The 23,800-nt window shown below is 39.0% G+C and overlaps 5 protein-coding genes across 10 annotated transcripts; 2 read left to right on the top strand and 3 right to left on the bottom strand.

Annotated features, from left to right (window-relative positions):
* Positions 1 to 216: 216 nt before the first annotated feature.
* LOC103338743 (DEA(D/H)-box RNA helicase family protein) lies at positions 217 to 9,756 on the bottom strand. Its single transcript, XM_008241980.3, has 19 exons — positions 9,134 to 9,756; positions 8,399 to 8,553; positions 8,218 to 8,305; positions 7,871 to 8,116; positions 7,534 to 7,629; positions 6,253 to 6,441; positions 5,958 to 6,117; positions 5,750 to 5,880; positions 4,871 to 5,044; positions 4,523 to 4,795; positions 3,704 to 3,898; positions 3,268 to 3,471; positions 3,002 to 3,071; positions 2,769 to 2,917; positions 2,311 to 2,619; positions 1,879 to 1,938; positions 1,597 to 1,749; positions 1,398 to 1,508; positions 217 to 1,290 (listed from the first exon to the last, which is right to left on the bottom strand). Exons 1-19 carry the CDS (start codon positions 9,569 to 9,571, stop codon positions 796 to 798), a joined length of 3,696 nt encoding a protein of 1,231 aa, XP_008240202.2. The 5' UTR covers positions 9,572 to 9,756; the 3' UTR covers positions 217 to 795.
* A 66-nt stretch (positions 9,757 to 9,822) lies between these two features.
* On the top strand, positions 9,823 to 11,813 carry LOC103338744 (TCP-1/cpn60 chaperonin family protein). Its single transcript, XM_008241983.2, has one exon. The coding sequence runs from the start codon at positions 9,981 to 9,983 to the stop codon at positions 11,586 to 11,588; it is 1,608 nt and encodes a 535-aa protein (XP_008240205.2). The 5' UTR covers positions 9,823 to 9,980; the 3' UTR covers positions 11,589 to 11,813.
* Positions 11,814 to 12,486: 673 nt separating this feature from the next.
* LOC103338746 (WAT1-related protein At3g18200) lies at positions 12,487 to 13,791 on the bottom strand. The gene is made up of 5 exons (XM_089041519.1): positions 13,727 to 13,791; positions 13,362 to 13,610; positions 13,032 to 13,245; positions 12,788 to 12,888; positions 12,487 to 12,686 (listed from the first exon to the last, which is right to left on the bottom strand). Exons 1-5 carry the CDS (start codon positions 13,774 to 13,776, stop codon positions 12,632 to 12,634), a joined length of 669 nt encoding a protein of 222 aa, XP_088897645.1. The 5' UTR covers positions 13,777 to 13,791; the 3' UTR covers positions 12,487 to 12,631.
* Positions 13,727 to 18,379, bottom strand: LOC103338745 (Protein phosphatase 2C family protein). Of its 6 annotated transcripts, none has more exons than XM_089041517.1 (11): positions 17,855 to 18,379; positions 17,663 to 17,771; positions 17,274 to 17,310; positions 17,117 to 17,161; positions 16,846 to 16,898; positions 16,328 to 16,489; positions 15,984 to 16,067; positions 15,756 to 15,845; positions 15,548 to 15,595; positions 14,933 to 15,081; positions 13,727 to 13,843 (listed from the first exon to the last, which is right to left on the bottom strand). In XM_089041517.1, exons 1-10 carry the CDS (start codon positions 18,184 to 18,186, stop codon positions 14,971 to 14,973), a joined length of 1,071 nt encoding a protein of 356 aa, XP_088897643.1. In that variant the 5' UTR covers positions 18,187 to 18,379; the 3' UTR covers positions 13,727 to 13,843; positions 14,933 to 14,970. The 6 variants fall into 6 exon arrangements, with proteins under 6 accessions (XP_088897643.1, XP_088897641.1, XP_008240206.1 ...); XM_089041515.1 differs by lacking the exon at positions 13,727 to 13,843 and adding an exon at positions 14,499 to 14,741; XM_089041516.1 differs by lacking the exon at positions 13,727 to 13,843 and adding an exon at positions 14,764 to 14,813.
* A 189-nt stretch (positions 18,380 to 18,568) lies between these two features.
* LOC103338747 (2-oxoglutarate and iron-dependent oxygenase domain-containing protein CP2-like) lies at positions 18,569 to 23,349 on the top strand. Its single transcript, XM_008241989.3, has 9 exons — positions 18,569 to 19,095; positions 19,613 to 19,660; positions 19,977 to 20,153; positions 20,255 to 20,405; positions 20,521 to 20,607; positions 21,005 to 21,129; positions 21,356 to 21,474; positions 22,583 to 22,694; positions 22,954 to 23,349. Exons 1-9 carry the CDS (start codon positions 18,787 to 18,789, stop codon positions 22,987 to 22,989), a joined length of 1,164 nt encoding a protein of 387 aa, XP_008240211.2. The 5' UTR covers positions 18,569 to 18,786; the 3' UTR covers positions 22,990 to 23,349.
* The last annotated feature ends 451 nt before the right edge of the window (positions 23,350 to 23,800 follow it).

Below are 23,800 nucleotides of genomic sequence, written 5' to 3'. Positions count from 1 at the left end.
GCCATTGGTTAGTTTCAAGAGGAAGATGGGGCCTCTGCATAGTTTTTCCGTGTTCTTTTCTCCGGGTTCTTTATGTTATTCTAGCCTAGCATTATTTACCAAAAGGGAGTTCATACGCGTTCCCATGTTCTGATGATCAACCACACACCACCTATCATGATTCACAAACAGACATGAATTTAAAATAGAAAAAATAAAAGGAAAGAAACTGGACAATAATGAAAATAATGGAAATATAGATATAAATAAACAATTTCCATATTGCTTATCCAGTACGATGTACCAAAAAGAATCGACAGTGTTTCTTTACAAATACAGCCCTAACTCCTGCGTGAAAATGTAGGAGTTTTTTTTTTCGCTTTACAAAGACTGCGCCCTACTCAAACAAATATATACAAAATGCAGCTCCTTGACACAGCAGTAGGCGTGGATCAATGTGATCTGTAAGCTGCGGCTAAAAACCTGTTTACAATAACCGGCAACTTCTACAGAACAAGGTCCATTATCCATACCCAAGGAAGAATGTGCCCAATCACCCCTTTCCAAAATATGGGTGGTTCTACCAATAAAGAATGTTAGATATCACCTCTTTCCAAATATGGGTTTGCACAGGCCGGCACCAATAATAGATTCTACGGAATGTAGTTTCTATTCCAGAGGAAGCTCAACTGCCTAGAAGATTGACGTTCAAATTTCGTACCCCAAGCCTTTGAGGATGGACCAGTCTCCAGCAGCTCTTTACCGCTGCTTGTGCTTTTGATCATATGCTTAACTCCACTATACGACAAGCAATGCTTAACCCCACTTAGCACTATCAAATGAAGTCCTTTTCTGGCTTGTCTTTTTACTCTTCTTTAGAAGCATTGACATATGGTCAATATCTGTGGAAGATGAATGCCTCTCACCCTTTAACCAAAGCACAGCCTCAGCAGCTGCATCCTTCTCTGCTTGTTTCTTACTATTGCAAGGCTGCCCTACAAAGTTCAACCCATTGAAGATCACTGTAGAACAGAACTGGTTGTTTTTCAATTGTTTTGTCTTGTAGGTGGGTGCCTCATGTCCGGCTCTGACAAGCAAAGTTTGCAGCTGATTTTTGGAATTATTATTAGGCCCACCTTTATCACCAACTGTCAAGGCGCCAGGTTTAATATCTTTTGTTGCCTTCTTTGAGGGTACTGGCACCTTACGACCAAAGACAAATCTACCCTCACATTGGTCCTCTGAGACCAGTAATCTTAGCGCTGATAGGAGGTGAGTATGGGACTGCATATCCAATTTGGGATTGAGGAGCTGCTTGCAAAGACATCACCATGTTAGAGAGAGAGAGAGAGAGAGAGAGTGGGTATAGATTCCAAGTGTTTCAAGAGCTATGACAAATGGTGAAACCAAATACAAACCTTGTTATGAATCAGTTCGCCAAGCTCCCCCTTTAAAAAAATATATGTATTTGCTAATGCAGGATTCATGAAAAACTCCAAATATCCTCCCAACATCTTCAGGTGCCCATCCTGCCAAAAGCAAGTAGGAGTATTTACTATTTTTTCTTCAAGAACACAAATGCAAAGTAACGAGCACAGCCAAAGTCAATGAACCTACCAGCCCGCCCCTGGAGATGTTGCCTCCAAACAAAAGAAGTACAGAATCAGATACACCAGTTGAATCCCGGAGAAATACCGAATTCACTTTCACCTTTTCGTTGAAAACTAGCCATGGGTATGGAATTTTGGGTACCCCGGCATTGACAGAATTCTAATTGATGCAATCAACAATCATAAACAATAGATCAGAAATAATGATGTCTCATTATATACAATTAAATAGAAAATTTGAATTAATGCCACAAGGAAACATGAATACAGCCAAAGACAAAGAACTAACCGAGTATAGCATTACTTGTCCATCTTCCATTGTTTTCAGCGCAATTGACTTCTCTTTGTTCTGTGCAACGTAAATGTAACAATGCAACATACACGATAAATTAGAGAAAGATACACCATTCACAAGCAAAACAGATGCAAGCAACATCTTGTGACCGTTCAGAAATTCAACTTAATCTGAAGAATCATGACCCCGTTTATCACAGTTTTTGTACACTCGAACATATCATTTGTGGTATTGTTTTAACTAAATGTGAAGATTACAACACCTTCTATCACACTCTTGCTCAGTTGAACATATCACTCTTTTTCTCCGTATAATGTACACAGAAAAATAGGCTACTACGACAAACTAAATAATTTCTTTTCATGTGTTAAAACACTTACAAAATAAAAAATATAAGAACATTATAAGGTATGCATAATGACTTACCACAACAGAGCATATTCCAGGAAATAATCCGGCACAGATGACCGCTCGGACAAGGTGTTCATCATGGCTCCATGTATTACAAGTTTCTGTATGATGATCAACCAGACCAGTATCCTTGAGCAAAAAGAAGAACTGCTTCCGAAGAGAGTCAATGGATTTTAGAGTTTGTGCAGAAAGAAAATTCCTCCAGCAGTACTCATAACCAGAATGCACTCTTTCAGCATTTTTCCAACCATCATAAGCTCGGACAAGAGCAAGATGATCACTGTTATCACGGGCAGAGAACTGTGCTTTTGCTGATTCTGCAAGCTACAAAATTTGAAAACGATATGGTTAGTCCTCAGCCTATGCTTGTGCAGAATATGCTGGCATGCCAGGGGAGGGGAGACATCATCAAAATACGCAACAGCGCAAATTAAAACATCAAACTGTAGCAAGGAACACCATATCATACTTACATCCTTTTTGTCAAATGGCATCAGGAATGGATCTCTCATACTAAGGCCTGCAACAACAGTCATTACTGGATCCAGACAGTTGAAGATAGCCCCTAATATGAGCATTTTTCCAAGTTTAGGCTCAACGGGAAGCATTGACAGGTGGCGTCCTGCACATCATACAATCCTCAGTTAAGGACTTGCAGACAAAGCAAAACACATCTTAAAAAGCTTTGATAATCAGTCATCATCACCTAACACTGTCAGATCTTCGTTATCATCTAAGGCCCCAATAATCTTCAAATACTCAACAGCATTTTGAACCTACAAAAAAAACAAAATGCAGAATACTAATATGAAGATCTTCTGCATAGATAAGACTGATAACATAAGAGAAATTATATCTTAATTCACATGTTAATTTTAGGTAAAGTTCAAAAGCAATACAATACTATCAACAGTCTCTCATGCAAGTATTATGAAAAGGCATAAACTGGGAGTAGTCAGATAGAATTTTTACCGATAGAGGTTCTGGCGCCTGTAAGGCCTTAGATAGGAACTCTGAAATACTTCCAAGTTGCAGACTTTTGATTTGTAAACATAAAGACTGCAATGGCGTCCTCAAAAGTTCAGGTAACTGATAATCAGCAAAGGCATCGTATACACATCTGGGGTAGAGATGGTAACACTCGCCAGGTTGAACACGACCAGCTCTGCCTCTTCTCTATAGATTAAAGGCTTTAATTAATACTGACAACCCATGTATTTAATTTTCATGTAATATATCAATTGTCTCACGTGTTGTTACCATACAATCAACAAAATTGCACAGTTTAACTAAGAAGTAGAAACCTTTGGCAATCAGTACAAAGTGATGCCTTGCATTATATCAAAAGATCCAGCATGAAGTAGATAAAATAATCAAATGGATATTGAAACTGGCAAAACTGTCTTACTTGCCGAGAAGCAGCCTTTGAAATCCAGGATGGAAGCAAACAGGGAGTGTTATTTAGTGCATCATATGATGTCTCTTTCGCCTTTCCACAATCAACCACAAAAACAACATCATTGATAGTGATACTAGTCTCAGCCATGTTTGTCGCTAGAACTATTTTCCGAATTTCATCTTCTGGCTTATCAAATATTAACCTCTGTTTACAAAAACAAAAGAAAATTAAATTACTAAATACAAAGCCTTGCATGTTGTAACATTCAAAACTTGGCTACTGTCCTCAGACTACGAAGGGGAAGAAATAACAACCCAAAAGTAATTGGTTCCGCATCAAATTGTCAAAATTATAACATCAAAAGATTTCATCGGAAAAATATGAAGCTGTAATGATTTATTAATTATCACGATCTTTAGCAAAATTAACAACATCAATTAGTCTGTATTATAGGATAATGTTACGACAACTTAATGGATTAAAATTCCAAATTATAGATAAGAAGGCAGAAAGATGGCCCCAATACAGTAACGGGAATCCTCAATAAAAGAATCTTTAGGATTGATACAGTCAAAAGACATGACAGGCCTTCACATCACATTCCATGGGAAACTAAAGCCTCCCAGTCTTAGATAAAGGCTTTATAAACCCCAACAACCATGCATGATTAGCATATTGTTTAGCCAAAAACATTCAACATATTTTGATGAATGGATAATCCCAATATATATGAAGAAGTTTGAAGTCCTTAAAGTGTTTCTCATCACTAGCCCATGATAATTTAACTATATGCATTGAGAACAAAATAAAGGAGAACAGTTACACCACCTGCTCAGAGCTAGGCATAGAACCATGACATGCAAGCAGTAGGACCCTGCTAGGATCTCCTAATAGGGGATGAGATTGGAGTTGATCCTTCAAGGAGTTAATGTCATCCCAACCAGTCATAAAAACCAAAATAGCACCAGGCCGTTCTTTCCTGACTATGTGGCAAAGCAGATGCTCAATGAGGTTGAAACCAATGGAATCAGGATTCCAACAGAAGAGAGACTCTCGAGTCCTCGGACTGTACTCCCTAAAATCAGCAGCTTCAAGTACCTCCTGTTGAAAAAGGGGCAAAAGAAATTAAAATATAATTGAGGGATTGCAACAAAAACTAAGACAAATTTTATATACCTCAACTGTAGAAGCAATTTGGCTCTTCCTCTTTTTGAAACCTGGAGCTTGTTTCTGCATTTTCCATGCCTTCTCTTGACCATAATCATCAATTTGATTGTATTCATTCAACTGATACCTGGTCATTTCCAGAATATTCTCCAGAAAATGTGCTCGGACTGGATACGTAAAACCCTGAAAATAGAGCAAAGCCCAACCCCCAAATAAAAGGTGAGTCCAGTATACCTTATGCTGAGAAAACGACATCATTGTGGACCAACTGAACTAGAAGTGCAATCACTGAAGGAATCATGGAATACACTGTAATGGCAGTATCTTATTCTATAGTGCATTGTATAAATTTCATTATTGACCAACAAAATAATAAATAGGAGACACTAGAGGTCATAGATGGCATGAAATCAAACACAGCAATAGATCGTCAGTGGAAATAAGTGGAGTAAATGATTGGTTCAGACTTGAAAGGGATGATAAACAAGAATCCAGCAGTTCACAGAATCTAAGCGAGAAGCACTCAATTTTATGTGATGTCCTAGCTAAACTTTCTCATTCTTCCGCCACATTTTGAGGCGACAAAAGAAAAGATGCTCTAGAAAAATGCTTTTACTGTTGGATTGGATTTCTGTCCCTAAATTTTATAGACCACGAAACAGTGGCTAACTGTAACTGTTAAAGATCACCCATTCTGACAAGAATTAACAATATAAAATATAACTGGCTCCTGGAATCACCTAAGCACATCATGCTATATGAATCCACAATGATGATGATCATGGATTAGCTACTAGTAAATTTTACTTTAGTTACATGGGACAGATAATTAAAAAAAAACAGTAATAAATAAATAAACGAAAATAAGGACTAGTGCCCTGAACTTACAGGAATATGAATCATTGGAGCACCACCAAAGTAGGAAGAGAAAAGCTCAGCATTTAGGGTTGCACTCATCAAAATCAACCTCAACTCTGGTCGACGAGGGAGAAGTTCTTTCAGGACAATAAGAAGAAAATCTGAAACAAATGCAAGAATATGATTAGGTCATATTTGATATACCAATCAACAAATACATTCCAAAATTAAAAATCACCTTCATTCATTCCACGTTCATGAATCTCGTCAACAATAACATGTGTAACACCTCTCAACTTTCTGTCGACAAGTAATCGCCTCAATAATATTCCAGTGGTGCAAAAAAGAAGGCGGGTGTCCCTCCCCTTCACCCCTTCCAGCCTAACTTTGTAACCAACCTTTTACAAAAGGGAGAAGATTTAGGTTCAAGTTGGCTAGATTAGATGTTTCAACAATCTACTAAGACAAAACAAGTAATATGGGAAGTTTAAGATTTCGAAGAAAAAGCTATGACATCAGATACAAGAACTTACAGATTCCCCTAGTTTCTCCCCTCGCTCTGCAGCAACTCTTTCAGAAACAGCCATGGCAGATATTCGTCTAGGCTGAGTACAAATAATACTGCAGGCAGTTCCTCGAGCAGCTTCAATCTCAGATTCTAAAATGTACTGAGGAAGCTGTGTAGTTTTACCACAACCTGTTTCACCAGAGACAACTATGACCTGCTCACAATCATAACCATTTATTCAGTCTACAGCCAAGACACACAGAAACCAACCAATCAATAGAATTCACTAAATACACTAAGGGTATCAACACATTTCCTCAGTAGCTGGCAGAAATAATTATTATAACAGTAGCAATAATGACGGTCATAATAATTCTAATCATAATGATGATGATGATGATGGTGATGATGATGGTGATGATGACAATGATAATGGAAATGCGCCTGTAAGTGCTAATAATTTATTTACTAGCAATAGAGATAGTCCTAATATAATATACACTGACAAAACATTGTTCTTTTGAAGAGTCTAAATTCAGGAGGAAAACAAGAATTGTGAACTCAGCACGGAAACTCGGGCCATGTGATATCAATGCACGATGATGGTTATAAAACTGAAACAAGAGATAGTTGTGATGCAGGAGCATCTATGAAGCTCTCTAAGATTACTTAGGCCCGTCAATCAATTGGGCTAGGGTTCTATTTACTTTAAATTATTAGTTACTTCTTTTGTTTTCCTATTCTTACTAGGATTTGGTTTAATTTCCTGTTTAGGTTTTTAATTTCCTATATCAATTAGGTTTTCTGTATTCTAGCATAAATAGGCTATTTAGAGACTCTTGTATTGAGGTTTTGTTGATGAATATAATTTCAGACATTAGTCTATAGAGTTTCTGTTGGGATTTTGCCCTAGAACTCAATCATCTTCGTTCCAACTTCAATTCTTTTGCTTTATCCTTCTATTCTCCGTATTTTAGATACGTTTGGGTCACTGCACAGCAGCTTATAGCCGCTGCCCTGCATCAAGTTGTCTAAGTGCTCGAGCCTCCATAAAACTAGTCTTCCACTTGAAGCTATAAATTAAGTGCCTAAGAAAATGCGCCTGCTTTGTTTAGGCAGATATTCACAACTCTTACACTTATAAAAGAATAAGATGTTTGTTAAATGTTAAAAGGAGCACCAACATTAAACCCTGAGACCTTTATTGAGACTGTCTGAAGGACAGATAAAAGGAAAACTCAACTATATTAGCGAGCAAAAGCAGTCATCCATAACCAGTTATAAAAATCATAAATAGCAACAGCACCTGATTTTCTGATATGGCTTTTAACAGTGCATCTTTTTCCTTATATGCAGGCAGGCTTCTACGAAGTTCAAGCATCTTTTGACCTTCAGGAGATTCCTGTAGAAGACTAGATATTTTCAACATGGATGTATTTAAAAATCGACAAAGCTACTGTAAAGCTAGATGGAAATGAACAAGAACTCCATCTCAAAGTCAAACTATACCAAAGACACAGAAAAACAAAACCTTCACTTATGCAATGCATTGTCTACTACATATAAATAAGATAAATAATAAAATGCAAAAGGGCTGAACGTCCAGCTAGTATAACTGTGGCAAGAGGAAGGAAAAGAATAACCTGCCAATGTTGTTGCCTATTACGCAGTTGCAAGCTTTTCCGCAGAAGAATTTTCTCCATGGCATCACTATTCTGTATTGAGGGCTCCTCCTGCTCATAAGGTCCTCCATCATTAACCATACTTCCACTACTGCTTGATCTTGAAAAGGAAAATTCTGATAAATTTCCTGTCTTCATTGGCTTTTGAGATACATAGGCTTTGAGATGAGCATCTACTTCTCTATGCAGTCCAAAAGGTAAGACAACCTATACATGCTTCAAATAGTTTAGAACAATATATATTGGGTAGTAGATTATCTTCAACAATATGCACAAAGTCAATTTGGCTGAGAAATAGATGAAAGTACCTCTCTTTGTGGTCGCTTATCATCCAGATCAGGTCTGTAATTTGGCTGAGGGACTTTACTAAAGACTACAACTTTTGAATACTGACGGCTGCTTGAGAAAATTAAGAATCAGAAAACACACAAACATGGGCATAGAATAAAGAAAATGTGAATAACTCGTGCACACACTAAACTGACGTACCTATATAAACCCATCCTATTTGCCAGTTCTGAAAGATGCTCAAAATCACGTCTGTCCTTTCTTTCCCTGGACACCACTTCTTGCTCATCTTTGTTGCGAAGATGCATGGTTAACTTCCATCTCCATTCATCAATGTTTTCAAGGGTCGAACCACCCTACAAACCATCAGCCAGAATCAAATAACCACCATATATATCTATGAAAGTTATATTTCTCTCACGTTAAATAAATAAAGCATTTATTTAAAATCACAGAATTTACATTGAAAAAGAGTCGTGAGAAAATTAACAGGTTTCATCCTACTTTCAACTTCGTTGGCTGTTATTTCAAAGTCCTAAAACGAGTAAGATACTTTCAAACACATATACTGATACCAAAGTTCTAGCCTTTGTGCTTTTTGGCCAGCATCTTAGGAATATAATCACTTTTTTTTTTTTTGGTAAAAGAATACAATTTCACTTTCATTAGCAGCTGCAGTGGATTTAGAATTAACAATCCCCCAATAATTACTAACTCAATCAAAGTCGCCAATGGCCATTCTAGCTTCAAAAATTGGAAGATGATGAGGTTAAAGAATTTTTCTTGCTCCTATAAACTTTCGTAGATGAAATTTTCATTTCCAAGAGTAATCAAAAGTAGCTTAAAAAATTACTAAACCAAAACAGAGGCTAACTCAATCAAAGTGCTCAATTCAAGCAATCAAGTTTCTAAGAAAATGGGCATGGAAAAACTAACCGATTGGCGCTGAGAAGAACCCCTTTCGTAGTCGGAATCCTCACTAGCGGAGGCGTCTTGGTATGCAAACCGTCCATAACCCAAGTTCTGCTGGTACAAAAAGGGCACCGCCGTACTCCTCAGCTGCCTCTGCTTCCAATCAGCCTCCACGGCCCGCGACGAGGCCAGGCACGTGACTTCCCCCACTGGCCCCACGTGACGCGGCAGATAATAACACGCATTCCAATTCTGCGACCGGGCAAGGCAGTGGGTGTGGTAACGGCTGTTCCTCATGGTGCAACCGAAAAAAGACCGCCTTACTAAAGCTATGTGGTGGTGGTGGCGGTGGTTGTGGGTCCTACGCAAAGAGGCCAAAATGGGGGATGAGGCGGTGGTCGGTTTGAGAGACATGGCGGTTGTTCTTATTATATAGCCCTCAAAGAGGGCTGAGTAGGGCATGGCTCTCTCTGGGCGTGGGTGTATGTGTCTGTTGCGGCTGTGGGTTTTTTCAGTTGCAGCAGTTATGGAGCCATTTGCTGATATTAGGGTTTTGGACAGATGCAATGGATGTCTTGGTGTTGTTTTGGTTTGGGTTATGTTGGTTGGAGAGAAGTGGCGCTGAGAGCATTTACGTCATGACTCTGGTGCTGGACTCTGTTTTCTCATTTATCTATTAAAAGAAAATAGAGATAAAATTACAGTCTAGCCCAAATTTTTTTTTTTTTAAAATCTAACCTATCCTTACTAGGGACACACAGCTGTTCTCTCTCCTTGTTTAACCTAAAACCCCACTCTCTGCTTCTCACTCTAGGGTTTCCATACCATTTCAAAATTGGAACTTGGAAGCCTTTCGTCCATCCCTGCATCCATGGCTTCACCAGCAGTGATCTCCCAACCCCGCTCGTCCTCCAAGACCGAGTCTTATGTCGACAACAAGCGCAAGGAAGACATCCGCCAGGCCAACATCCTCGCCGCTCGAGCCGTGGCCGATGCCGTCCGGACCAGCCTGGGACCCAAGGGCATGGACAAGATGATCTCCACTGCCAACGGCGAGGTCATCATCACCAACGACGGCGCCACCATCCTCAACAAGATGGAGGTCCTCCAACCCGCCGCCAAGATGCTCGTCGAGCTCTCAAAGTCTCAAGACTCTGCCGCTGGTGACGGTACCACCACCGTCGTCGTCATTGCGGGCGCTCTCCTGAAACAGTGCCACATCCTTCTGTCCCACGGCGTCCACCCGACGGTCATCTCCGACTCTCTCCACAAGGCTGCCATTAGAGCCGTCGATGTCTTGACCGCCATGGCCGTCCCTGTCGAGCTCACAGACCGCGATTCGCTGGTCAAGTCCGCAAGCACATCGCTCAACAGCAAGGTAGTGAGCCAGTACTCGACTCTGCTCGCGCCGCTCGCCGTCGACGCGGTGCTCTCAGTGGTGGACCCCGCGAAGCCAGAGGTGGTGGACCTGAGGGATATCAGGATCGTGAAGAAGCTCGGAGGCACCGTCGACGATACGGAGACGGTGAAGGGACTTGTTTTCGATAAGAAGGCGAGTCACGCTGCTGGTGGGCCTACAAGAATGGAGAACGCGAAGATCGCTGTGATTCAATTCCAGATTTCGCCTCCCAAGACCGATATTGAACAGAGCATTGTAGTCTCCGACTATACACAGATGGATAGGATATTGAAGGAAGAAAGGAATTACATTCTGGGTATGATTAAGAAGATCAAGGCGACTGGGTGTAACGTCTTGCTGATTCAGAAGAGTATTCTGAGAGACGCAGTTACTGATTTGTCCTTGCATTATTTGGCGAAAGCGAAGATCTTGGTGATCAAGGACGTGGAGAGAGATGAGATCGAGTTCATCACCAAGACTCTGAATTGCTTGCCCATTGCTAACATTGAGCATTTCCGGGCAGAGAAATTGGGTTACGCTGATTTGGTTGAGGAGGTTTCGCTTGGTGATGGAAAGATTGTGAAGATTACAGGGATTCAGAACATGGGTCGGACCACTACCGTTCTGGTTCGTGGGTCGAACCAGTTGGTGCTGGATGAGGCGGAGCGGAGCCTGCACGATGCTTTGTGTGTGGTGAGGTGTTTGGTGAGCAAGAGGTTTTTGATTGCGGGTGGCGGTGCGCCGGAGATTGAGCTGTCGAGGCAGTTGGGTGCGTGGGCTAAGGTGCTGCAGGGGATGGAGGGTTATTGTGTGAAGTCGTTTGCAGAGGCGCTCGAGGTTGTTCCCTATACACTGGCTGAGAATGCGGGTTTGAATCCAATTGCGATTGTGACTGAGCTGAGGAACCGCCACGCACAGGGAGAAATCAACACTGGAATTAATGTGAGGAAGGGGCAGATTACCAACATCTTGGAGGAGAATGTGGTGCAGCCGCTGCTTGTGAGCACAAGTGCCATCACTCTGGCCACCGAGTGTGTGCGGATGATTTTGAAGATTGATGACATAGTTACAGTAAGATAGATTGGATGTTTGTTATTTCATCTGTGCTCTATTTCTTTTGAGGTGGATTTCTGTTCCGAATTTTGGTAATGGTACTGGATGTTTACTTTTGATTTGATCTTTGGGTGTTTATTAAGGGATGTTATGGAACTTACCTTTGTCCATGCATCTAGTTAGTCATTATGTATTTCTTTTAACTCTGTCGTCTTAAGTTTGCATGCTAATAGAGAAGATGGTTATTTTGTATATCTTGGCTTCCATCACAAAAATTTAGACTCCAATCTATTGATAAACCTCTTCATTGAGCAATGCTAATCCTTTTTCCTGAAGTTCGATTTCATAATGCTGAAATGGGGTCTCTGTTCAGTTTTAGGAGGATCTATGTTTTGGTGATTTGTGTCCTTCGGATTTTGTTCATTCATTTCTTGTTAGGCTCAAAGGAAATTTGTGACAAGTTGTTGCATTTGATATAATCTTTATGCTTGAGTTTGCTTAGATATAATTCAAATGTTGAGAAGATATGGAGTTTGAGTTTCTCCAAATGAGTTGGGGAGTTGAGTTTATGGAGGTTAAAGATGAAGAAGAAGATACAGTTCATGTAGGCTCCCAAAAATCATCATGCATGTTTTACGATCTTGGGTGAGGGAGACTCTGAATTGCTTGCTCACTGCTAAGATTGATTGCGTGATCTTTCTTCCACCTCCGTCAATTGCCCAAGGGGGCGGACTCTGTTATGAATCATGCTTTAGGCTGCCTTTCTATGCATTTGCAGGAAACCTTAAGTATTTGCACAAATAATTTTAGAGAAAAAGTCTCATTGAATTTACATGTTGAGATGCTCAGGTTATCTGAAACCTGTGCTTACTGCATTTCATCCTCACTTTTACCCATGTGTGGTTAACTGTTTCGGGTTCTTTTGTTTTTGGTCAATAACATATCTCGTGTTCTAAGCATAAGCATGCCTATGACGATATAATGCAATTTCATAATCTTCTTTTATATCAGCTTCAAGAAGGGGCTTCTTCAATACTTCCCCTTGGTTAAACACACTGTTTTCTTCATTTTTACCCCCACAAAACTGAGTAGAGACCTAACATGATGAGAAGTGCGCCAATAATCCTGCAATGGAAGAAGGAAATGTTAGGAAGAAAACCAAGCAGTAATAGTTAAACATGTTGTGTCGCTTGTGATATTTGATTAGATTGGGACTTTTGTCGTACCCTCCAGAGTATAACTGATCACCAAGAACAAGAGTTGCCATGACAGCACCTAAGGTGGTCTGCAAGGGCAGGAAGACAGCAACAAACACAGGGCCACTATACTGGATACGCCATGTTTAGAGAGCAACAACAATCCCCGATTCCCAAAAACAATGCAGATAGTCATAAATTGAGGTTCAAGAGAAATTCTTGTAGATCCAATATTTTGCATATGTAGTTATCTAACAAATGCTAGGAAAATTACAGCATATAGGGTTGTAAACAATTCTTCTCCAGATTGGATTTTCCAGTTCTCCAATTCAGTCTCTACGAAGACTGCGATCACCAGGAACTGAATCAATCCAAAGAAGCATGTGAATGAAGTGAGTGTGAGCTTTGCCGGATACATTTTCAATCCAAAGAAGCATGTGAATGAAGTGAGTGTGAGCTTCGCCGGATACATTTTCAACATGGGAGCCCGCAAAGTTTGAACATCACATTCCGGGTCATGAAAATGGTGATTGAAATGGCTGAGTTAGACATTCATAAGTTTGGTCAGAATAATCATGGGGTGAAAGATGATTTTCGACTGACCTGAAAGACCATCCAACTAGCCCATGCTACGCAGTGTCCAAGCAGGCAGATGCAACCCCATTTCCAGTTCTGCATGTCAGTGCTACTTGACATTTCTTCTGTTAGCGGCGTTCTTCCCTGAATTGGCTGTGTCTGGTTCAGAAGAGGGAGGCCTTGGTGAAGAGTAATAATAGTTGCACCCCCAAGAATTGCAATGGTTCCCATAACTTTAGCCAGCCCATCTTTCCTTGTGATGTTAATGCGCTCAAGTCTGAGAAAGAGAGAGAACTCAAGAGTAGAACTCTTTCCTCAACAAGAAACAAAAACAGAGGAAGAGGTGTGCAGAATAAAGAAAAGAAGATGAAAAACAGAGCCCTAAATACATACCTTAGAGCCAAAGCCATTAGAAAAGTAATTGCAGGAACCGAGTTTTGCATTGCAGATGCAAAAGTTGGAGACGCATAATACAGCCCCAAAAGGAAAAATCATTGGTTTGCAGTGATCCTGATACCACAAATGACGATTATAAAGACCATTCCATTTTTTATTAAAAGCAAGCAAATAAGCAAAGAAATAAGCAAAGGGACCCAACGAAAGCAGTGCAATGAGGATCCTATAAACTGGGTAAACAACTTTACTTACACCAATGTTCAATGCAACTCTAGAGACTATATGAAACCCTGCAAAGCAGAGCTGCAGAACAAGCAATGCAATTAGTTTATACCTCATTGTATGAACTGAAAATATATTTTGTTTTGCTCCACGAGAGGTGATGAGGTTTGGGAGACGAGGTGAAGGTAAAGCATGTTAGCCAGGTAATCAGAGAGTAGGCGACCAAAGTTCCCCTCCATTGTTCTCAGTCAGGTCTGAGCTTAATCCCATCATCTTCGAATACGGTTTGATATTCTCTATCAATCATAAGGCTTTTATTTATTTATTTACTTCCTCTAAAATTAAATTTCATATTAATGGCACTGTGAAAGAAGATTTTGTCTTTTTGGAAAATGGAATCTGCTGCCAAATAATGATAATGAGGAGAAATTCATAATTGGGTTAGGTTAGGTCGTTTGTCCAAAATCATAGTCTCGACTCAAGTCAGTTTTTTGTTAATAGGTTGGGTTGGGTTGTTGGACAAGAAGATGGAACAACACGATACAAAGAATCAATCAGAGATGGCATGTGAGTCCTTTTCATTATTAAGGAGTTGCAAAACCTAAACATTCAAAAGCAAGGAGAGGAGGCTGAAGGGGCAGTATTGTCTTTTCGCATTTCGTTCGTGCTTTCAATTGCTCAAATCCAGACGAGCTTGTAAATGTCTAACTTGGGCTGTGCTGGTTTTTCTTCGGTCACATTCTTAAAAGATGAACTTGAGACATGATATTGGAGCTGGTTCCGTTTGCAACTTGCAAGCATACAACATAAACTGGTCAGGTCCAGATTCAAATTTCTTGCATTGGACAAAGTTCCAGAATACCTGGTTGTGTTAGAGCAATACAATTTTAAAACATCTAGCAATATCTGCACCAAGAATCCAAGGCTGCATATATCAAGTTTTCAACAATTCAATGGTTACTTCATGACTGAGCAACTAACCAATGGTGGACGACATTTTGTTGAATTGGCGCCTAGAACTACTTGTGCCTGAACATGATTATGATTACAGTGCAGTTATCTTTACAGCGCCGTTCACGCACAGCTTCTTTTACAAGACGGCGGCTAATAGTTGAAACAGGTAGTCCCTCCTGCAAAAATAAAATCCAATCCTTCTAAGTAATTATGTGTCTTAAACAACAGATTAAGTTCAAGATACCTAAGAGGATATCTTGAAACAACACACAACCACCATAATTCACCTCTTGATTTACATTTGAATGTGAAGGGGTTTTTGTATTATGCATCAAATCCCACAAATTTTCAGCAACTAACAGAAACAGATATCTTCCCCATTTGACACGTTCATATAGGTAATTGAGGATCTGGTCATTTTGCCAAATAATGTTGTAGTTGATTGTTGAAGACAAACCATTTTACAAGGAGATAACAAAATCAGACCAAAACGAAAAAAGAAAGAGAAAAGAGAAACTTAACATGCTAGTTCAAAGAAACGTGATAAATTAATTATTTAAATGAAACCTAAAAGACAATGGACCTATTCAAATTCCATGGGATGTTGAAATGATCATTAAGAAAGAGACTATTTGCGCTTACCTTCAAAAGTTTTTGAACAAAAGCAACAGCATCACTTGGTCCAATTACCTGTAACAAATTTAGAAACATTGTACTGTTAGATAGACAATAAAATATCAGGAATAAGATCCAAAAGAAAAATGTAAATTAATATGAGGTCCGATTCAGACAAAGATTCTGTATTCTAGGCATATTCCAAGTCCAGGAGAAGTAAAGAAGGAAAACATACGCCCCAGAGGCCGTCACAACCAAGAATTATGAAGTGCTCTCTCTCTGTAAGGTCAAATGAATGAATATCTGGGGTTGCAACAACACCCACCTGCAATTTACAGACAAAACTATCAATTCGATAATCTCTTTGTAAAGTAGAGCAATATGGTTTTTTGTCCCCAAAGTAGTAGATTGATGGAAACATGTAACTACAGGGAAAAGCGTCTAAGAGAACAGAAAATAAAACCTTTTTGAAATGGCGATCTCCGAAAGCCCTAGAAACTTCAAGGCGCCCCTGTAGTCGTCCATTTGAACTCACATTACCACCAGCCTGAAGCACATTTCAAGCAGAAAGGAGCTCATAAGGTTTCAAGTGGATTCAGATAGAAGTAAATATACTAAAAGGTTACACATGGAATACAATGCAGCGGACACTAAAGCAATATACAAAGAATATCACCTTATTTCTTTTCTTCAGCTCTTGTTAATCACAGTTTAGCAAGTCCACATTAAAGGTAAACAAAGCATAATCCCCTAACAATTCAACTCAACAAAGTCTTAATCCCAAGTTTACTTATACACAGCACTTACCTTCTGAATACGAGCACGCTCTTGTGCATAGATAGCTTTGTGTTCTCTTGTTAAAACAATGGCCTTCAGATGACATGCTTCATCAGATCCATTCTTCAATCCCTCAGCAGGAGATGATCTTGCTACCACTGCTTTTGCATCCCCAATGTTAGCAACAAAAACCTAGAAACATCCAGTACCATTAGAACAGGATTTGTAAATTGCCATTGGCATGTCTTAGGAGCACCATAGTCATTCCACTTGGAAAGAAAATTGAATCATCACATCATCTAGTATTCTTCAAGAGAAGGCCTTAAGTTGCTCCTTTTTATTTTTTCAAATTTTCAAAAAGACAAGCAGTATCCTATCAAATAATCACGTAATTGCAAATTGTATCCTTAAATGATTTCAGATTACAGAACCAAGATCAAAGAATGCAACTCAGTGATGTTTAAAGCATCATACTACATACAGAAAACAGCTTACTAAAGGCGTTAATTATTCTATTTTAGAAACTCAATAACGTACTTAGTACTTACAGTTTTTCCTAATATCCAAACACATACAGCTGTAGCACCGTCCTGCCATCCCCCTGATGACAATTTAAAACCAACACATGAATCCTCAAGTAGATATTAGGAAAACATTAGTCCATAAAATGGTTCTCTACTTGCGAAAAAAATGGTAGACAGATAGATAGATAGATAAAAGATATGAGAAATAACTATTTGAGACGCAATATTCTAGTTCAATTAATCTAGGCGAAAGAAAGTTCAAATCAGAAATAGAGGATGAAGATTCACTTTGTACCTGCAGCACTTTCTTGAAGAAGGGACTCATCAGTTTTCCGAAAACCTAAATTAGGGAAAACAATATTCAAATAAATAAACCTAATAACAAAAAAAATCCACACTTGGATGAAATCACTATATGATAAAAATAAACAGACTTGCACAGTAATTTATACCATCAAGTATGGCTTTCTTGGCTGCTTTTACATCCAACTGCAATGCAAAGCATTAAAATACAATTATACTTCAAGGACAACAGTTTCCACGAAAGCAAAATGCCTAAATTTTCTTTTTCAACATATGTACTAATGTATATGGCGCAGATAGGTACATCATTCAATGATAGAGCCTTAATTTTCTTTTTCAAGCATCAGAAAAATTCTTTTCTACAAAATTTCATAATTGAAATCCAACTACCAACGCATTGACAAAACAATCCAACACGTACAGAAACTAACAAAGATGATTATGTCAATCTGCCATTAGGTCTAACTAACAAAGATGATTATGTCAATCTGCCATTAGGTCTAAACATATATGCAAAAATCAGACTAAGCAAACACACCAACTCACGTGGTAATCCGGCTGAAAGCACATTTGTATGTAAATGCTTCTGAGCATACTCTGCAGCTAATCGACCTCCATGCCCATCATAAATTGCAAAATGCGCACATCTGACCCAAAAAGAAGACACCAAGAAGTAACTAAATTGAACTTTTAAAGCTTGCCATATATAAGAACAACAAAGCATTAGAACCTCAATTTTCCCGGAAAATCCAAGCTTGCGTCCAAGAGCACAACCCAAGCGTCCTCCATGGCGTGCCGTAACCCCTTATCCTCAGCTGCATCAGCTTCAATCTTAAAACCCATTTCCCTCCCACCTGAATTTGGCTCATGGACCCCACTACCCTTGTTCCCTTCACCTAAATCAACTCCCGGGTCTTGCTTTTGTTCGGTTTTCAACTTCTTTGCAGCTGAAATAGAGTCCTCGGAATTGCTTTCACGCTTTTGCTTTTGCTTTGGCGCTGGTTCTACCTCTTTTGGGGTCTCGTTCTTGGGGGCTGAATTGGAGGTTTCAGTTTCACTCATTGTGGACTCAAAACAACTGGTCTTTATTTTCAAGAATCAAAAACACTAAAAGATATCTTGATAAGAAAAACAAGAAGGAAGAAGACTGTTTGGTTGCTGAGAAATTATTCCAATAAGGCTGCAACCTTTTGCACCAATTCACGATTCAAATGCTGGAGCGTCAAGAGCAATGGATGAAGCAAATTCGAGCGTCGAGCCTCCAATCAATTTACTCGTAAAGAATTTTAACGTTTTTCATTGTTTTTTAATGCAAGTTGGGTTGGGCTCAGTCCCGCAAACAAGTGCAAGTTGTGTTGGGCCGGATCTGCTTTCTATTTCACGCGAAGGGCATAGCGTCCAATCCACTCCATCCATTTTTCTCTTTTCAATTCAAAAAAAGAAAAAAATACAGCTTGAGTGAGTTGGAGTGTAAGACTGAACTCAGGAAACCCTAACTGCAACAGAACTAACCCACACCAAAATTTTACGTCCACTACAAGAAAACCCATTTCCAAATCCATCGAAGACTAGATTCCCATTTTACCCTCCAACTCTCACCACCAATGCTCCTTAGTACACTAATCGCCGGCTGATATTCCGACTCCACCTTCCACTCCGGCCATGTCGCTTGACGGCAGCCCCGGCGACCGCCGTGAAGTGCCCTCGCCGGTGACCGGGAACGGTGTCGTATTGGAGGACTCGAACCGGCCGGCGCTCGCACCCATGTCGAGCCAGAGGCTGAGGTTGATCCCAAACAAGGATCACAATCCGGATAACTACGATGACATGGAATTGGATTTCAGTTCCTCGATTTTCACCTCGCTCGAGCGGTTCCTGCCTCCGAGCATGCTCGGGATGCCTCGACACGATAAGGTTAAGTTCATGACGGAGATTCTGCTCAAGTACTTGCCTCACGGAGAGCGTAACAGAGTAAGTTTTATCCATTTTTTCGTGTTAAAGTGTGTTTCTTTTTTTCTTCATTCGGTGGTGGTCCATTTGGTTACTGAGAATTTCGTGGAAAAGGAAGCAACTTGAATATGCTCGCAATTTTTAATCTTATTGATCGAATTATTATCGTTATTTCTGCCTCTTGTGATTTGGGCATTTAATTAGGGTTTCGCTGAGGAACTGTCTTCTAACGGGCAAGTGATTTGGCATAAAATTACGGAAATGCCCTTAAGCCCTGCTTTTTGTATGTAGGAAGGTGGTGTGGCAATCATCATCATTTTCTTTCCTTGCCTCTTTTCCTTTTTACTTCTTTTTCCCTTATTAAAAAAAAAAAAAAGATTTTAAGTAAAAGAAAACAACGCAGAGAAAGTTCAGTGAACAGGTTGACATAATTTTTCGACCAAAAAAAAGAACAGGTTGACATGATTTACTACATAGTACACTATTCTAATTCGTGAAAAATCAAACAACTTATGTCGTTTGTGCTGCTATGTATCAGGTTCAGAAACATAGAGACTACAGGCAGAAGATTATATCAAATTATCAGGTACAGTATAACGCGTGGTTACTCTTGATTCAATCCTTTCAATTTGTGGGTAAAATGGTAACTCTCAGTTGGTTTATTTTATGTTCAGAGCTCATGGGTTGGTGAGTTGGTTTCTTTAGTTTTTATGTTTTTTTATCAGGCATAGTAACCCCTCAGTGTGCACACACTCCAGATCTGTACATATATATGTTGCATGATTCATGTGCTGCTTTTAATATAATTCAAGCTTTGGCCGTGCAATTGGGTTTTCCCACCAAATAAAAATTGTCCTTTTGAAGGAATAGGGACTTATAGAAGCTGAATGACATGTGTGCAGCCTTTACATAAAGAGTTATACAGTATGCACCCAGCAACCACCTTTGTGGGGCCATTTCTGAAAGCAGTTAGTGATAATACTGAGGAAAGCTTCAGAAGGATAATGTCTGAACCCTCGCCAGGGGTCTTTACATTTGAGATGTTTCAGCCACAGTTCTGTGAATTATTGTTGTCTGAGGTATACTGTCATTGTATATTACTTATCTGCCATTCTAGATTTGGCTTGGCTTACCATTGTTCGTTTCTTTTTATTTCTTTTATGTTTCTTTGGCTGCCTAGGTGGAGAATTTTGAAAAATGGGTTAATGAAGCCAAATTTAGAATCATGCGGCCAAATACAATGAATAAATACGGTGCTGTTCTTGATGATTTCGGCCTTGAAACCATGCTTGACAAGCTTATGGAAAATTTTATTCGTCCTATATCTAAAGGTGATGCATTGTTGTCCTCTGTAAATACTTTAATATTTGTGAATTCACAAGAAGGTATTTTCAGTGAGGTTGGCATGTAATTTGATTTAATCTGTTAGCTTAATCTCTGTTGCAGTGTTCTTTGCTGAAGTTGGTGGATCAACTCTGGATTCTCACCATGGTTTTGTTGTTGAATATGGTGAAGATAGGGATGCTGACTTGGGTTGGTATTTTGTTTAATTGATTTTAACTTTAAAATGTTATCCTTTTGTAGTTATATATGATGTTGTCAGTCCACATAGCCTCTGCTGTTGTGATAACTTATAGGTGCCCTCTAAAACTATAAAACTTGGCTCTAATCCACTGCACTATTGTGGTTATAGCAGTGATACTAGACACCTTTCCATAGCTCGAATGTGTATTTGATTAATATGCTGTTTTTAAAATGGTTGTATGGTGCTAGTTACACATTTATTGTACATACACGCCTTACCTTTGACAATACATTGAAAGTTTATGATGGTAGAATACCCTCAAATGATGTGCTATAAGTACTCTACCTTCCCTCTATTTCCTCTTCTGTCAAATGTAGATGCCTAAAATTAATTTCATATGTGTAGGTTTTCATGTGGACGACTCTGAAGTAACTTTGAATGTGTGCTTGGGTAAGCAATTTTCTGGAGGAGAATTGTTTTTTCGAGGCACGCGATGTGATAAACATGTAAATAGTGGAAGCCATTCAGAGGTATGTTAGTCATTAAGATGGAGAGAAAATTAATTTATACTTTGCGCAGGGTAGTGCAAACACTTTTTCAGTGTTTATTCGGTAGCACGTGTCCATTTTCGAATATAAGATCACTAATGTTCTCCTTAATTAAAAGTTTTGAATATTATAATTTTCTATTGATTTGACGTACTGAAACCTGTGGGTGGTTGTAAACGTATTGATGGAGTATGTTATTTAAAAGCAGGAGATCTTTGATTATTCACATGTCCCAGGATGTGCTGTGCTTCATCGTGGCCGTCACCGGCATGGTGCTAGAGCAACGACATCAGGTCATCGCATCAATTTACTTCTATGGTGCAGAAGGTATTCTTTGGATTCTAATTTTTCACAATCAGTTATATATTTTGATAAACTTCCTGTATCTTACTTTATGGAATCTGTCTAGTAATGCACTTCAATTTTATGGGGCTGTTTGGTCCACTCTGTATTCTGGAACATTTGGATGGAGCGTAATAGGAGAATTTTTGAAGACTATAATGGAGTGGGAGTGAGTGAGCTTTGGGATAGAGTTAAGTACTGGGCAGCTTTGTGGGCGTCTGTTACAAAAGATTTTAAAGACTACTCTTATTCCACTATTATGAGGGATATGGCAGCTGCCTTTAACTGAGGGTTGGGGGGTGTGTTGTTCTGTCGTTTTTCGGTTTTGTTCCTCCCTGTTAGTTTGGGAGGGTTTGGTGCTGTTTTTTTTCTCTCTGTGTTTGTTTTTGTTTCTTCGGTGGTGGTTGCCTTATCCACCTCCGTGTTCTTTTGCTTAATAAATTTCGTTTCTTCTCAAAAAAAATCTGGGGGACTTCTTCCCACTCCTTCTGACAATTTTAATTGGATGTTTATGTTGTACTATGAACATTCATGTATGAGTTTTCTGTTTTTCGCATTCACCGTTCCCACCTTTCATGAAATCAGGAATATGACTTGGGAGATCTTTTCTCCCTGTTCTTTCCTTCCTAGATTATGCCTTATATTGGAACAAAAATTTTGAAGAAGGCATTCTCAGGTTACAAATTTTGAAGTGTGAGATGTTATTGGCAACAACACTAGTTACAAAGGAAATAAATGAGGTGCAATTTAATTGTTAGCTGATAAGAAACCCAGCATGGCGGACATGCTTAGAAGTTAAGAACAAAGAAGGATCTAAATGAACACATCTTTGAAACTAGAGGAGGTGTTTCCTAATAGCAGTTGCAGGCATTTTAGAAGTTTGAATATGTCCTTTCCTACAACAGTTTCGTTTAAAATGGATATCATTACAACCAAATCAATCAGAAATGGAAATTTTTTGAAATCCTTCATTTTCCAATTGTTTTATGTTGCATTAGCATTGTGGTAGGATCCTATTTGTAATATTGAACTCAAGTGTAGGATTTGAAATACTTACATCTGCCATTACTCAAACTAAATTATCTCCTCACAGTTCTGTATTTAGAGAGATGAAGAAGTATCAGAAAGATTTCTCCAGCTGGTGTGGGGAATGCTTGCGTGAGAAGAAAGAGAGGCAACGCATGTCAATCAGAGCTACCAAAAGGGTAATGTATTACATAGATGCATGTACACAGTCACCGTATATGGGAAGTGAAGGATCAGATTTAACTAGCCAAGTCATTGTGACTCACACACACAAGCACATGCACAGACGGTGACAGAATATGATGCCTACCTAAGTCTTGCATAAATCAGTTAACATGTAAAGCATTTATATATAAGGAAGCTGCCTTCCTGTTATTGCAGCACACACATTCTCTATTTCTATAACAAAATGGACTTAGGTGAGTTGTTCCCCTGCAGGAGTTGCTCAGGAGGGAAGGTGAATCCACGGCATGATCTTTCTTCAGTGCTTATTTACGCCCTTGTGTTGTAAAATTATGTATTTTTAACCCTAGTCGTCCAATGACCAGAAGACTGGTCTACTCTTGATGAAACTGGAGGAAATGTGCTTCTGTGAATCATTGTGAATCATTGTAAGTCAGGACGTGCCTGCGTTTGTACATCGATTGTGTCAAGACATGATAACTTATCATCTTGAAGCATGCTTCATGCACGAAACTTATGTAAAAAGAATTATCTGAGTCCATTATAATTTACATTTATGGACATCTGAAAGTTTGTATCTAGTCTTAGGTAAATTTGTATTTTCATGATTGACAAATTTTTATTTTTTTGGATGCGATTCATGATTGACAATTGTTCTGTGTGTTTACCGGCTTATATATAAGCTTCTGCTATCTTTTTTTTAATCCTTTTTTGTGTGTGGAAAATATGCTTTATTCAAAACAAAAGAATACGACCATATAAGAGCGTACTACACATAGCACTGAAACATCCAATACTATAATACCTTTTGAGCACTATCCTCATTTAACCCCAAAAAAAAAATGTTTCTTTTTGGAAAGGAAAACAGAAAAAAAACAAAACAAAACAAGACAAAAATGGTTAAATATAAGGAAAAAGCGTGCAGCCCCAAATCATTTGCTTAAAGTAAAAAGTAAAAAAGGTATTATTATGTATCTGTAATTCTGTAATGCATGCAACTCTTTCGCTTTTTTGGCCAGTTGTAACTTGTATGCAACTATTTCTATATTTATATTCAATTTAGTTTGTGCCAACAGAAAAGATAAATCAATTTAATTATTTA

Source organism: Prunus mume, linkage group LG7 (assembly GCF_029339155.1).
Source record: "Prunus mume cultivar Tortuosa linkage group LG7, ASM2933915v1, whole genome shotgun sequence".
NCBI classification, from domain to species: domain Eukaryota; kingdom Viridiplantae; phylum Streptophyta; class Magnoliopsida; order Rosales; family Rosaceae; genus Prunus; species Prunus mume.
The sequence above is the reverse complement of the archived record's forward strand: the minus strand, read 5'-3'. Positions and strand labels throughout refer to the sequence as shown.

Bases quoted from the DNA above. Each gene is read 5' to 3' on its own strand.
- LOC103338747 (XM_008241989.3), top strand. From the start codon at position 18,787: ATGTCGCTTGACGGCAGCCCCGGCGACCGCCGTGAAGTGCCCTCGCCG. The intron at 19,096-19,612 runs GTAAGTTTTATC...GCTATGTATCAG, and splicing joins CTCACGGAGAGCGTAACAGA to GTTCAGAAACATAGAGACTA. The intron at 21,475-22,582 runs GTATTCTTTGGA...ATCTCCTCACAG, and splicing joins TTACTTCTATGGTGCAGAAG to TTCTGTATTTAGAGAGATGA.
- LOC103338746 (XM_089041519.1), bottom strand. From the start codon at position 13,776: ATGCAAAACTCGGTTCCTGCAATTACTTTTCTAATGGCTTTGGCTCTA. The intron at 13,611-13,726 runs GTATGTATTTAG...TCTCTTTCTCAG, and splicing joins CTAATGGCTTTGGCTCTAAG to ACTTGAGCGCATTAACATCA. The intron at 12,687-12,787 runs GTACGACAAAAG...CTTCCATTGCAG, and splicing joins GATCAGTTATACTCTGGAGG to GATTATTGGCGCACTTCTCA.
- LOC103338745 (XM_089041517.1), bottom strand. From the start codon at position 18,186: ATGAGTGAAACTGAAACCTCCAATTCAGCCCCCAAGAACGAGACCCCA. The intron at 16,490-16,845 runs GTAAGTACTAAG...GGATGTTTCTAG, and splicing joins TTTGGATATTAGGAAAAACT to GTTTTTGTTGCTAACATTGG. The intron at 15,082-15,547 runs GTAAGCGCAAAT...TTATTTTTGCAG, and splicing joins TTGTTCAAAAACTTTTGAAG to GAGGGACTACCTGTTTCAAC.
- LOC103338743 (XM_008241980.3), bottom strand. From the start codon at position 9,571: ATGCCCTACTCAGCCCTCTTTGAGGGCTATATAATAAGAACAACCGCC. The intron at 3,072-3,267 runs GTAAAAATTCTA...TTTTTTTTGTAG, and splicing joins AGGCGCCAGAACCTCTATCG to GTTCAAAATGCTGTTGAGTA. The intron at 1,509-1,596 runs GTAGGTTCATTG...TGCTTTTGGCAG, and splicing joins ACATCTCCAGGGGCGGGCTG to GATGGGCACCTGAAGATGTT.
- LOC103338744 (XM_008241983.2), top strand. From the start codon at position 9,981: ATGGCTTCACCAGCAGTGATCTCCCAACCCCGCTCGTCCTCCAAGACC.